At 35.2% G+C, this 15,769-nt stretch overlaps 1 protein-coding gene across 4 annotated transcripts in view; it reads left to right on the forward strand.

Moving 5' to 3' along the window:
• The first annotated feature begins 80 nt into the window (after positions 1 to 80).
• Positions 81 to 15,769, forward strand: part of LOC125646503 (zinc finger C2HC domain-containing protein 1A-like) — a 32,936-nt gene continuing 17,247 nt past the window's right edge. For 2 of the 4 annotated variants that reach the window (XM_048872833.2, XM_048872834.2), the window contains exons 1-6: positions 81 to 135; positions 9,782 to 9,846; positions 11,201 to 11,323; positions 11,925 to 12,063; positions 12,348 to 12,496; positions 15,074 to 15,173. In XM_048872833.2, the coding sequence (XP_048728790.1) occupies positions 120 to 135; positions 9,782 to 9,846; positions 11,201 to 11,323; positions 11,925 to 12,063; positions 12,348 to 12,496; positions 15,074 to 15,173 (592 nt within the window). In that variant the 5' untranslated portion in view covers positions 81 to 119. The remainder of the gene's footprint in view (positions 136 to 9,781; positions 9,847 to 11,200; positions 11,324 to 11,924; positions 12,064 to 12,347; positions 12,497 to 15,073; positions 15,174 to 15,769) is intronic. The other 2 variants (XM_048872835.2, XM_056139830.1) reach the window with 1 other exon arrangement.

Below are 15,769 nucleotides of genomic sequence, written 5' to 3' on the forward strand. Positions count from 1 at the left end.
ATCTGCACGTTAAAATTATGTCTAACTTATCATTTTTTCATTTTTATTTAATGATTCTTTTTTTATTAGTCATTGTAAAGTGGCGAGTTATTCACTGCTGAACACTGCATATTTTGAAGATGGAGGATTACGAGGGTAAACAATTTGGTTACTACCGAATTCTTTTCTTGTCTAATGCATAAGTATCGAAAGATTTAGCTATTTTTGTTTTCGCACGAATTCTTAAGTCAGTAAATAAGAAGTATATAAAAGATTTGATAAGTTATTTTCCCATTACTACGTTACGAATAATTTTGTCAATTAGCAACAGCTAGATCTCGAGCTCTGTAGTCTGCTCATAAACATTTGTTCTCTCTGATGTCATTTTAGGGCAGGTGGGCAGGGGGTAACCCCTCTCTTCTTCTACCCGATTCTCCTCCTCTGCCAGCTTTCTCTGGAATTTCCTGTGCCTTTTCCTTCTTGCCCCCCCCCCCCTTCACATTTTCTTTATTCCTTTAGCTTCTATCCTCCACATTTCTTTGAAAACGAGGGTTTTTTTGTTTTTTTTGTATTCGGTCAGAAAAAAACGAATATAGATAACCCCCTTGTTTCCACGGAAATTACTATCGTCCTTCTACCATGCCCTCTCACCCTACCCTCCCCACTTCCCTTCTATAATATATACTATATAACTAAAATGTCATTTTCAGTTTAATGAAATCATAAATTTGTGGTGCCGTGAATAAAGTTAAATCATATACTAAGAACGACATGGGCAGAAAAGCATTATGGCCCAGGAATTCCTATTGATTTTTCTTTTGGGGTATAGGTGGAAGTATATAAAAATGCATGCATTGTTTTCCACATTGATTTCCTTTGTTTTGAAGGGCTTTGTTATAGAGGGGATTCTACTTTCTTTTTCGTTCGATAATCAATTCGTTATTGGTGCCAAAGTATATGATTATAAGTGTTGTGAGCCATGTAATATAAAAAAAATACTAAATTTGTATTACTTGATAATATGTATATATATACATGCAGTGTGACCGTTGGACCGAGCGAAGCATGAAATGACCATTGGCGTGTCCCAGGTGGTAATCATAATTTCGTTAAGTACGATAAATTATGATTCATTTAAAAGTATATGTTATTTATGAAATTCCTCTTGAGCTAAACACCCAGTAACATCTAAATATTAAAGGGGGGGTATGTCCGAGGATAACTACAGGATCCGCCTATTCATTTAACGTGGGGAATATAACGCCAGCTGACGTATACTGTGCATTGTGACATCATATCTAGCCTTGACTTTTTTCTCTCTTTCAAATTGAACAATTATATACAACAGCATATATATCCTCTTTGCAATTTAAAAGACAGTTAAAACTAAATAGAATTAATCTAGAAATTCAATTTGGTAAAAAATTAAGCATAAATATGCAATTGTAACTACTCGGCTATTTCCGTAAAGACGAGTGCATGATCTGATTGCATAAATATGTCGTATATTCCTATTTAAAGAAACTCATGAACTCGTTCATCTATTTAGTCGTATTACATTTTTTCTATTTGATGATTTGCTAAAAACTGTAACAATGATAATTATACCATTCAATTTTAAGAACATGAGTGTTTGAATTATAAATTGCACGTCAGTCTTGTATTTTTGGCATTCAAAATTGAAACACGAATAACTGTAGAAGCAACTGATGAACAAAACATAATGGCGTCGCCCATATAGATCACAAAATTTTAAGTGAATTTAACGTATGTAGATATTATCTCTATTCATTTGTTGATTTTCTCATTTTTTCTTTTACATATGTGTTACCATTAGAGCTTTGCTCATAATACATATACAGTACACGACACGAGTTTTATGCGTGTTCCACGCAACGCGGTGGAACAAATTTGCCCCAAACACGGTGGACCTTTAAAATTGTCGGCACCTTTGAAGTCCTATTTTTCCGCACGAGCTAGACATTGAAGTCCATGGAGGATCTCCGTGGATGCCACCTCACATCTCCGTGGATGTCACCTGTACCTCTGTCGATGCCACCGTGTACCTCCGTGTGATAAAACAAAGAAATAATTTCCGAAATATTCACCCAAAAAACCTTTTCCCTTGGCCAGCATGCATGCCCCCACCCCATTAATTATTTAGAAATTAGCTATCAATCATTCAATTCTTGTAATTGTTGTTTAATGATACGTTGGTGTTTTCGGTACATATCTGTATGTAAACTTCCCTGCAGACGTTCACATGTACATGTATATAGCTGACCTTAATCACATATTCCTAATTACAATGAAAACTTTACGTAAAAATAAACCATTGCTTATGGTACACATTTCTTTGAACTGCTATTTATCAAATTGAAATTACTGGCATGTGATTGTCGTTGTTCATGACCCTTCTTTTATTTGGTGAAATTGTGCTGCACGTGCCGTGAAACAATGTACCGACGAGTGGTAGGAATAACACATGTTTACATTGTATATGAATTTCATTATGTACTCAACTGTGAAGCAATGTGAGCAAAGAATCAAATTTTTATCACCTAAACAAATAAATATTAAAAATATCTTTACTTTTAAAAAAAACTTTAGAAAACTTCGTACTTTCATTAAGAAAATAATAAAATAAAATGTGCTCCCCTACCTATAATGCCCATACATGTATTATTTATTAAATGTATATATAAAAGCCTTTTGTCTTTATATTTTTGTATACCATTGCATAATGGTGATAAGATCCAATCAATTGAATTGAGTACATGTAGTCTTGAAATATCACAAAGTATACAGTTGACAACGATTGAAATAAAAATGCAGACGTTTTCTCGTTTATTCAGTAACTCAATAACTAATTGCGCGTCTTCTGAATGAAAGTTGTAAAACAAACGTAGTAGGTTTTGGTCAGTTATAACATAATACAGGGGTAAAATTCATCTAATCTCCGCTAGCAATGGGTTTTGAGTCAACTGTGCCTTCGTGGACGAATATTATCTCGGCTAGCGAAGATGGAAAAAAAAAGCCTAAATAGTCCTCTTGCATTAACATGTATTATGAAGGTGAAATCAAAGAATTATCCAGTAAATCCAATGATGTTGCATTATGTATAGCATGTATTTATTTTATTTTTGACTGAGAGGGAGATAGACAGCTAAGCACGTAACATCGTTTTAGAAGAAGGGGGACGGGGGATCATTCATTAGTCCTAACCCGGACCAGCCAAAAAATTTAACATGTAAAGAAAACGAAATGGGAAATAAGAATGAAAGGGGATGAATAATTAATCAGAAAGAAATTATACTTTCAAGATTTATACTGAACGTATTAAACTTCCCGTATCTGCATACATTCATGAATATTATAATTAATGATTACCACTTGAATTCTCTCTCTCGACTCTCTCTCTCTCTCTCTCTCTCTCTCGCTTTCATTATCTAATGCATCTAAAGATTAAATTAAAGATTTTAATAATCGATAGCGTATATGAATAAAAGCAAATAATTGTTAAGTCATTTCTGCTTATATTGATATTAGTTTTTTTTTTTCATGAACTAGTTGCATTTGACACCGAGGATTTACATCCTTAAATATTGATTACAAGCACATAGAATCGGAGAGAGTGTACTTTGAAAACTTGAAAGTTAAGGATTTAGCCGTGTAGCTTATAGCTACCTACCCACTGCATGATTTAAGAAATTGAAGTCGGAAGGGGAAATTGAGACAGTTTCAGACTACTACGCCCCCCCCCCCCCCCCCCCCCCCCCCCCCCCCCACACACACACACACACACATGCTCCCAATTTATGGTTTTCGTAATCGGACAATTTAAGCCATTTTTGTTGTTATTTTAATGCTTGTCAAGAAATTTACACAACTTAACCGACAACATTCCCCTTCTGATACATTGAAAAATATAAGTAATGTTAGCACGGGGCTCTATAAAGTTCGATCTGCAGTTTGGTCATACTTTGTCATTCAATAACTTATTCAAAATAAAAAAAAAATGTTTGTCGGGTTAGCGGTACTATGATGTATTACTATAACAATGACCTGTGCACATTCCATGCAAATTCGAAGGGGTTTTCGCTTCAGTAGAACAATGGGGGTCAGCTAATCCGTGTATTTGAAATCAACAGAAGTGCTATAGCTTCTTGCGGAAAGTGTGAAATATATTGGGTCGGCGCAAGATACCCGTGATCTTAGACTAGATCTGATATCGCGCCGACCCAATATATTTCACACTTTTCATGAAAAGTCAAAACCCAGACTAGCTAACCGTAATTTAGTTATACTGTGACATCAAGACCCTAGGAATTTGCATGGTATATCCTTATCATACAAAAATCATTGCATTATCCAGACACTCCCGATGAACTTTTTTTTTATGGAAACCTCTATCAAAGTACATCGAACATAAGTCTCGGTCAAATGTAATTAACTTGGGATTTTAAAAATGAATCATTCGATGGTTTGTATTTTTGCTTCTATTAATTACGTAATAAATTAATTCCAATTTGTTAATCATCCACAATGCTCTAATTTCTATATTTGTCAAGATGCATATCAACACAATATGATGGAAGTAATTAGGTTAAACAGCGCATTTGTCACAGAGAGAGAGAGAGAGAGAGAGAGAGAACATCAGTAATTATTAGATATCCCTATCACATGTTGCACATGTATGTTTTTCATTTACTGAATATACTAATTCGCATTCAAAATAGGAATTGCCTGCAAGTATACATTATTTAAACATAGAATTTAAGAATATATTTTAATGAAGAAAGAAGACTATAAAAGAAAAAAATTCAAAACCAGGTTTTCTTAAAAACATAATATATAGTGTTTGGTATCGTTGGAATTGGCTCAAAATGCTGAAAAACAATATAAGTATCAGGGGGGGAAAATATTGACATTTTTTTCTTTTCTTAAAATTCCACCCTTATCTTGATTATTTGGCCTGCGGCACATTTTCCCATCTCCCGCAAGGCGCCTGTGGCCAGAACAAAGCTCTTAACAACTGTGTGTATTCGCAAATAACACACACCGTGGAACACAGAGGACATGGTGTATCTCCGTGGATTTTCCACCATGGTCTTTCCACGGTGGGGTGTATAAAACTTGTGTCGTGTACTGTATACAGTGCTCCCTAGATATATTACCAACCTTAATGTGTTCAAGACAAATTTTCGCAATAAAGCGGGGATGGCAATATAACAAATTCACTGTTACAGACGATTTACTGAGCAGTCAAAAGTAATTCAACTCTGTAAAGTTATTTGGGCTCCATTCTGTATAAACATTAGTTTAATTCAGCTGCATTTATTTGTAATTAATCTGAACACCTGACTACCTTGTCCAGACTCACCTTACCACACTGCTCTCAAAGCAGTTTATTTACATTAAAAAGTGTAATTTGTATCAAATTGAAAAAAACTTAAATGGTCAAGCTCCAATCTTTCTGAGCTAATGGATGGAGATTTTGATTTTAGATGCACATGCATGGCATACAGCTGCAATATATTTGGTCCTGTAATGTAGTAGGGCATGACTTTTTGGTAGTTTTTTTCCTCTGTATTTGTTGACATAGATACAAGCACAACTTATGCCACACTCATGTTTTTGAGAATTTAGATAATATGATGGAATCCCATATGTCTCCGTGCTTTCTGTCACTGATTTGGATTGAATCCATATCAAGAATTGAGGATGGTATTGAGAGATGGGTTTTAAGGCTATGTTTTAAGTCTGTTTCTTGGCCATTTACCTTATTTTGTACATTTAAGGGCTGATTGAACCAGCAATCTACTTTTGCGAGGATTGCACTTAATTCCTTGCTTGTTGTACTGTGTTATTAAAATCATTTCAAAATCTTCTCGATATATCTGCTTATTAAGATTCACCAGCTACAGCTACATGTATAAACTGAACTGCATTTTAGACATTTAAAAAAATTCAAAATGATCTGCGTAAAATTTGCTTCTATTTATATTAGCATAATATGATATTACAAGCAGCTTGGATCTTCATTCAACATCATCCAAATACATGTTGTAGGTCATTAATTTTTAGTCACAGGTACTAGATTTCGATTGGTTTAACCGTACGTTTTAAAAGTAATATTTCCAAAAAAAAAAAATCCCCACAAAAAAGTTTCATGATACAGTGAATAATCTGATATAGGAGATGTTCTTCCGGTGAATTTGAAGTACAAAACTGACAAAATTGACAAACATATAACACATACTGAGATGTTTTTGAGAGCACTATAGCTAGTGTGCCTGAACATCAGATTTCAAATCTAAGTATAGTACTGCTAAGGACAGAATTAAAACAGTAGGCTAATGTATATATACTTGTAATAATCAATCGGAATGAGTTCTTGTGACTTTGATGATTTGTACTTTTCAATCTGAAATGAGATTCTGACAGCTAGGTGATCAGTGAGATTTTCCCACCCCATCTGGATCCTATAGCTGTCTCTAATACAAATGTACAAATTGTTCATTACTGACATTTAACCGGTCGTGTACGCTGTTTAATTTGGGACAAAAACCACCTCTAGATAAGTAACTCATTAATCTAGAGGCAATGCCTTTAATTAGAAAAAATCTGCTGTATTTCATCAGGAATGTTTTATTTGCCTGAGCATTAGGTATTTAAATCTTAGATCTCTACACTGCATTTGTTTTCATAAGATAATATACACGCGTTCAGCTTGCTGTTTAAAAGTAAAGGATATACTGAAATTTAAAAAAATTCTTCAACCACGTACTTCAAAGTAAAAAATTTCATGTTTAGGACATCAGTTTGTTTTTTATCTTTTGTTGTTAGTAACATGAGATAAATATTTTTCAATCACCTAGGTACTTTTGAAGTTAAGGTCTCTGATCTTAAAGCAATAATTGCACTTTATTAAACAGTCTGACTGGTGTATTTGCTCTCAGTGATTTAGGGCAAACTTGTACAGTGATTTTACTTTGCATGTGACTTTATTGTCTTACAATATTATTATTTCATTAGATTATTCTAACTTCATTAAATTTAATTACCAGACTGCCATATTATCTCATGGTATTTGTTGATTTTTTTATTACTTTTTTGTTGACTTTAAACTGCCGTGAAATTAAGGTAGCTCATTACCTCAAGACTTATATGATATTATGTCACAAGCTGGCGATTCAAATGTGATGTTAAATTACCTGTATCAATAGTTTTCTTTATATATCTACTAGGTAGCTCATGCAGCTGGATAAGGTACCAGCTTATACTGAACTGCAGATCCTAAGTTCAAATCTGTCAGTGTCTTAGTGTTATTTATTGAAGTAAATTTTTGAAAATTATGTTTTTCTCCAAAATTGCATAATTTTTTGCATATTTTACATAATAGTACTTGTTACATATCATCATATCTTTCATGATTAAGACATTTCATGCTGATTTGGTGAACTTTTTAAAGTGTATGTAGTGAGCCACCCTAAACAGCTTAACTACATTTACTCTGATAAAGTTATGATATCTTAGGAAGTATTCAAACATACAGTTATTACATCTACCTGACCCACCGCCACAGTGGCTTAGAGGTTAGAGCATTTGCCCCACATGCGGAAGGCCGGGGTTCGAATTCCGGCTGCGACAGACCTTAGTTGTTAAAACGGGTAGTGACAGTTCCATCGCCAAACGCTCGGCATCAGGTGTGAATGTCACGGCCGGGTCCTCAGAGATGACCTTGAAAATGGATGTCTCGTGTCACAGTAGGTGTCGCTGCTCAATGGCCATAAGCACCGAGCATATATAGGCCTAAATTTGAAGTCCTTCACCAGTCTTGGTGACGTACGTCTCCATATGAGTGGAAAATTCTCTCGAGGGATGTTAAGCAAGATACAATCAATCAACATCTACCTGATTTTGTTTTTTATGTCACATGAGCCAAAGGCTCAAGTGAGCTTTTCTGATCAATACTTGTCCATTGTCTGTTGCTGGCGTACACTTTCCACATTTACATCTTCTTCTTTAGAACCAATGGGCCAATTTCAACAATGCCCCCTTCATAGGAAAGATAATCACAAAAATGCAAATAGGATGGCCGAGTAATTTAAAAATCTTCTTCTCAAGAACCACTGGGCCAGAAAAGGTGAAATTTACTTGAAAGCTTCCTGACAATAGTGGAGATTCAAGTTCTTTCAAATTATGATCCCAGCGAGTAAGATGGGGCCACAATAGGGGATCAAAGTTTTACATGCAAACATGTAGGGATAATCTTTAAAAATCTTAATTGTTCTCAAGAACTGTCTGGTCATAAGAGTAAAGATATAAGTGAAATCTTCCTGATATAAAGTAGATTCAAATTTGTTGGGATCTTGTCTTTTCATTCATGTGATTGTACAATACAAGCCACTATAACGATAAACATTAGAAGCCATGATAAACCATACTCAAGTCACGTGAGTTACCATAACAGATTATGGGGATTTATTAAAATCATACATGTATGATTAATATATACTTATTTCAGATTAGTTGAATAAAATGTTCATATACATTATCAAATTTTGTTTGTTAAAATGTGATTTTGATTACCCCCTCCTCTTCCCAATAAGATATGTTCACACCTACCAACCTCAAGATCAAAATGAAGAGTTGCAAATTCAATGCACTGTGTATATACGATGTGCTGCATACGATGTGTTATGTATGATGTGCTACGTACAATGTTCTGAACACAATGTGCTACGTACGATGTGTTGCGTACGATGTTCTGAATACAATGTGCTATATGGACAATGTGCTGCATACTATGTGCTGTGTACAATGTGCTACGTACGATGAGCTGCATACGATGTACATATGCTACGTACGAAGTTCTGAATACAATGTGCTACGTACGATGTTCTGCATACGATGTGCTGCATACGATGTGTTACATACAATGTCACCATCATGTGCTGCGTACAATGTTCTGAATACAATGTGCTACATACGATGTAATATGATACAACTTACTGTACACAATATGTTATGGTGTTTATTTTGCTTTGGCAGATCTAATATGATTATATAGTAAAGAAGTAGAGACGTTTTCTATAGTCATCTGGCCCAGAAAATAGATGATTTCAGTAGGAGTCCAAAAATCTGGCATTCAAATGAGGAATATATAAGCAAATCCAAACTACATTTAATTTGATCCAAAATTGCTTTGTGTTGTATGACAGGAGCGTGAAGTTGGCATAAAATTGCCAAAAAATGCAAAATTCGATGAAAATTTTCATAAATTCAGGGGTTTTCCTTTCAGAAAACATACAGCCCATGCGTCGAGCAAATTTATATTCAAGCACATTTTTCATCTTCTCTTAATTTACACAATATATATTAATTTCATTTTGCTCGATGGATGGGCACACCTTTTCCTAAGCAATAATCTGGATGAAATTTAACAGTTATCAAGCTCTTTTTGAAAAAAGGCGGGAAGAACTCTTATTCGTGACGTAATAATGCTATAAAATAAGAAATAACTTTGATTTAAGTTGAGATAGTATACTTGGCATGTATTTAACTTATTCAAAACACAGATCAAGCTTGATTCAAGACACATTTAAATCGGAGAATTTTTTGGGGCCTTTTTATGTACACAATCGTACCTTGTTCTTAATTAACTCAGGTGTAATACTTGCGCATTTCTAAGAATATCATGAAACAGCAAACAGTGGTCTATAGTTACATGTATAATTATAAAATATTTGATGATTGAATTAATTACATGTATAATGATTCATTGATTATTTTGTAGCTAACCGTAATGTTGTAAGGAAACCATGTCGACAATGTGGAAGGCAATTTGTTCCGGAGTCTTTGGTAACTATAGAAACCATTCCTGATATTATCAAATAGATTTATGTTCTAATGTTCCGGAGTCACTGTAAACTATACATGTAGATATTATCAATATTGTAGATTTATGTTTTAATGTTAATTGTAGAGATGGCTTCATATGGCTTTGGCTTCTGTCTCATTAAAAAACCACAGGAGCCTGGTCTTTGAAATTTTATGGTACCCACATATATGTATAAATAGTGTACATGATATAACCAAACTTAATTACCATATTGTGTAATTTTGGCTTGGAAGATATTCCCTCCAAACTAGTTTGAATTAAATTGTTGATGCTCAATTTTGGTTTTTTAAAATTTATTTTGGCAGATTTTTGCAAAATTAATTATACAATAATTATGAATTTTCATGATACATGTTTATAAATAAACATGGTGCTTTTGAAATTTACTGAAATTTTGTTAACCACCAATTAAAAAAAAAACAAAGAAGCAACAACATATCTTTCCCCAGTGTGCCATTTAAAGTTATATAAATTACTCAATATACATATTGTGTTCAATGTTTGTTTTTAAGAAATTGAACTTTTGTGTTGATTATGTTGTTTGATTTGAATGTTAGGTATTTTTACTGATTTAAATGATAGTAATGCTAGATTTTCCTGAATCTTATTCTGGATCAATGTTGGTTTTCCTGACATAAATTTGGGGCAATGCTAGTAATACCGAATATTAAACTGGTATTTTCTGCAGTTGTCCATTTTTTGCAGATAGGAAAAATCCTAAAATTACAATTGCAAAAAATATGTATCAATACACAAACTTATATAGGTAAAATACAGTATATAATGCAACTGCAGAAATTGGAAACACTGAATATAATTTGCTAACTTTTAGGGATCAAATCTCAAAAATGTCCACCCATAGAAAATACTCATACGATACTACCAGAACTAGCATTGCATCCTACTGAAAGTACAATATTGTAGGTCAATGCTGAATTGAGAGCAATTTGCTTCTTTTGTGTCGAAATGATTTACAATTGTTCTGTGAAATTCTATGTGAAATAATGTGGCAGATTTTGCCTATATTGTCACAAAATATTACTTTCTGTTTTTATAAATATTCTCTGCAAATGTTGCAAAATCAGCTAGGAAGTATTCATTTGTGTGCCAGTAAATGCAGATTGGATCCAGTGCTATCGGAGTTCTGATGGCGCTAATTTTAATTGCTGACATCTCTTACTGATTGGATGCTTTAATAAATAAGTTTTCCCTCAATATCTAGAATGTTAATTTAATGCTAGTTTATGCATCAGACAATGGTTTTTGTTTGCTGTTACATGTAATCATTTATTTGAAACTGTTTCTACATTTTAGGTCAAACATGAACCGACTTGTATAAAAGCAGCTCACAAGAGGAGAAAGGTTTTTGACTCGTCCAAACAGAGGTCTGAGGGGACAGAGGTAACACACAGGCAAATAAAGCAGGCCCAGAAAAAGGTGACTATAGACTTTGATGTGGGAATTTCAGAAAGGGGTCCACATTTTGTGAGATTGACTTCTCTGTAAGAGTTCAGATCCTTTATCATTGTTAGCAGATATAACATACAAACGATTGTAGAAAACTGGGTTGTTTTGCTGTATTAATTTCCACTGAATTGTAAAAAATCATAACTAACATCAGTTGATATACAAATCCACACTGATTCCTTGAAATACATGATCACATTGGCAATACTCTTGGCGTTTGATGAAATATAGCTTCTAAATTATACTGACAATAAACTTGTTTGAATACAACATAAAAATTACACTGACAATAAACTTGTTTGAAATACATGAAAATTACACTGACAATAAGCTTGTTTACAACATACACATCACACTGACAATATACTACATGTTTGAAATACAACATACACATCACTCTAACAATAAGCTTGTTTGCAATACAGCATAAAAATCACACTAACAATACATGCTTGCCAATGGATGGACTTGCATATACTAATAAAGGAGTTTGACTAGAAATTATTAAAAGAAGACATTAATTTGTACAGCATAAAATTTTTTTAATGATGTGTAAATTTGTCACTTGTAGGAAGTGAAACCTCCTAAAAGTAATTGGCGGGCCAAACATGAAGATTTTATCAACACTGTCCGATCTGCCCGGGGAGTCAGTTTAGCCATGCAGAGAGGGGAGCCTCTTCCGCCACCCCCACCCCCATCAATCAATCCGGGTAAGTAGAAATAGAATTGGAGAAGGAAACCATAGCAAAAATTAAAGAACTTCTGATATTTGAAATTGTGGTTTGGGAGATTATTTTTCAGTAACATGATAGATTCCACAATGATTTATAAAACAGAATGTTAACAGTGATGACTGTAAAATATAATTCAGGAGAGGGGAAAACTATGTGATAATTGGCAATGTTTGATACATATATATAACTCTGTAATATGTTATTTCAGTAATTCGTCACCAAATATCGGACATGCACTGTATCACCTTTGTATATCACAGATTATGTGCAATGCCCATACTGTTCCCGTCGTTTCAACGAGAAAGCTGCCGAACGCCATATTAATTTCTGTAAGACCCAGCAGCAGAGAATACCCAACAAACCAAAGGCAGATCCCAGGGCTGCAGCGAAACAGAATGTCAGGACACAGGTATGTGATCAGATCTCAGGGCCACAGCCAAACAGACACAGGTACGTACTCAGATCCCAGGGCCACAATCAAACAGACACAGGTATGTACTCAGATCCCAGGGCCACAGCCAAACAGACACAGGTATGTACTCAGATCTCAGGGTGGCAGTGAAACAGACACAGGTATGTACTGAGATCCCAGGGCCGCAGCCAAACAGACAAAGGTATGTACTCAGATCTCAGGGCCGCAGCCAAATAGACACAGGTATGTAATCAGATCCCAGGGCCACACCGAAACAGACACAGATATGTAATCAGATCTCAGGGCTGCAGCAAAACAATGTCAGAACACAGGTATGTAGTCAGATCTCAGGGCCATAAATAGACACAAGTATGTAATCGGATCTCAGGGCTGCAGCAAAACAGAATGTCAGAACACAGGTATATAGTCAGATCTCAGGGCCACAAATAGACACAGGTATGTACTCAGATCCCAGGGTCGCAGCGAAACAGAATGTCAGGACACAGGTATGTAGTCAGATCCCAGGGCCGCAGCCAAACAGACAGAGGTATGTACTCAGATCTCAGGGCCATAAATAGATACAGGTATGTAATCGGATCTCAGGGCTGCAGCAAAACAGAATGTCAGAACACAGGTATGTAGTCAGATCTCAGGGCCACAAATAGACACAGGTATGTACTCAGATCTCAGGGCTGCAGCAAAACAGAATGTCAGAACACAGGTATGTAGTCAGATCTCAGGGCCACAAATAGACACAGGTATGTACTCAGATCTCAGGGCTGCAGCAAAATAGAATGTCAGAACACAGGTATGTAGTCAGATCTCAGGGCCACAAATAGACACAGGTATGTACTCAGATCCCAGGGCCGCAGCCAAACAGAATGCCGGGACACAGGTATGTACTCAGATCCCAGGGCTGCACTGAAACAGACACAAGTATATAATCAGATCTCAGGGCTACACCGAAACAGACATAGGTATGTACTCAGATCTCAGGGCCGCAGCCAAACAGAATGTCGGGACACAGGTATGTACTCAGATCCCATGGCTGCACTGAAACAGACACAGGTATATAATCAGATCTCAGGGCTACACCGAAACAGACACAGGTATGTAATCAGATATGAACACACACAATCGAACAAACACCGATATATCATCAGATCCCAGGGCTGCAGCCAAACAGGCAATAGGTAACTCTGTATGTTTGTTAGAGTTGTGGCCCTTAGTACAGGGATATTTCTGAGATTTTTAAGAGTTTACAGAGCTTTAGCATCTATTTAATTTATTGTGTTATGATGGTCATCTCTATTGATGAACTGAAGGAGATGAATTAAACCACACTAATCTGCTTATTTAAGTGAATTCCATTTTTATATGTACTGTTGTCATCTACATGTATGACTACCAAATCATGATCACATAAGAATGTACATGCAGGTACTCATGGACAATAGATAACCCTAGTTATTTTGTTGGGTGTTTATTCTGATTTTTAGCTCACCTGAGCTGAAAGCTCAAGTGAGCTTTTCTGATCACCCGTAGTCCGGCGTCCGTCTGTCTGTAAACTTTTAACATTTTTTACTTCTTCTTAAAAACCAATGGGCCAATTTCAACCAAAGTTGGCACAAAGCATCTTTAGGTAAAGGGAATTCTAAATTGTTAATATAAAGGGCCAGGCCACCTTCCAAGGGGAGATAATCAAGAAAAGGTAAAAATAGAGTAGGGTCATTAAAAAATCTTCTCAAGAACCACTGGGCCAGAAAAGATGAAATTTATAGATAAGCTTTATTAGGTAGTGCAGATTCTAAATTGTTCAAATCATGGCCCCCGGGAGCAGGATGGGGCCACAAGGGGGGGGGGGGGATCAAAGTTTTACATACAAATATATAGGGAAAATCTTTAAAAATCTTCTTCTCAAGGACCACTGAGCCAGAAAAGCTGATATTTACATGAAAGCTTTCTGACATAGTGTAGATTCATCTTTGTTCAAATCATGGCCCCCGGGGGTAGATGGGGCCACAATAGGGGATCAAAGTTTTACATACAAATATATAGGGAAAATCTTTAAAAATCTTCTTCTCAAGGACCACTGAGCCAGAAAAGCTGATATTTACATGAAAGCTTTCTGACATAGTGTAGATTCATCTTTGTTCAAATCATGGCCCCCGGGGGTAGATGGGGCCACAATAGGGGATCAAAGTTTTACATACAAATATAGGAAAAATCTTTAAAAATCTTCTTCTCAAGAACCATTGGGCCAAAGAAGTTGACATTTACATGAAAGCTTTCTGACACTGTGTAGATTCAAGTTTGCAAAAATCATGGCCTCCAGGGGTAGGTTGGGGCCATAATAGGGACTACGGTTTTACATGCAAATATATATGGAAAGTCTTCAGATATGGGCCAAGGTGACTTAGGTGAGCGATGTGGCCCATGGGCCTCTTGTTTGGTATGTTATAGGATAAAAGAACTTTAACTTTATATATACTTATTTTGCATTCATGACCTCATCATTTCTTCATTTTGCAGATTAAATATGGTATTTAATTGACAATCATGTGTTTTTTGCAGTACCAACCACCAAAACCGAAGACTAAAACAGAGAGTTCCCCTGGATATGGAGGGGCGGGGACCAGGGGAAGCCCTGGGGCTCCTGTGGGGAGAGGGAGAGGTGAGGAATTGGTCTAGTGCACTATGGGAGGGGTGTGTGCATGCTAACAGCTTGATGCATCTTAGTCAAATATTATATTCAAGTCTTCTTACATACTGCATTTATCATATTAATTTGAATATGTGTATTTGTCATATTGCTTCATGTGCTTTAGAGAAAAACAAATAAACATTTCATTAAAATAGAATCATTACAGTAAAACAATTACATTAAAACCATTACATGAAAAGTATTAAATAAAACCGTTACAATAGTACCATTACAATAAAACCATTACAATAGAACCATTACCATAAAACCATTACTGTACAATAGAACCATTACATATCAATTATAACAATAGAACCATTACAATAGAACCATTTACTATAAAACCATTACAATAGAACCATTAAAATAAAGCTATTAAAATAAAAACATTATATTAAAACCATTACAATTGAACCATTTAAATAAAACCATTACAATAGAACCATTACATATCAACCATTACAATAAAACCATTACAATAAAACTCTTACAATAGAACCATTACAATAGAACCATTACAATGAAACCATTACATATCAACCATTACAATAAAACCATTACCATAG

This window comes from Ostrea edulis, chromosome 6, assembly GCF_947568905.1.
Source record: "Ostrea edulis chromosome 6, xbOstEdul1.1, whole genome shotgun sequence".
NCBI classification, from domain to species: Eukaryota; Metazoa; Mollusca; class Bivalvia; order Ostreida; family Ostreidae; genus Ostrea; species Ostrea edulis.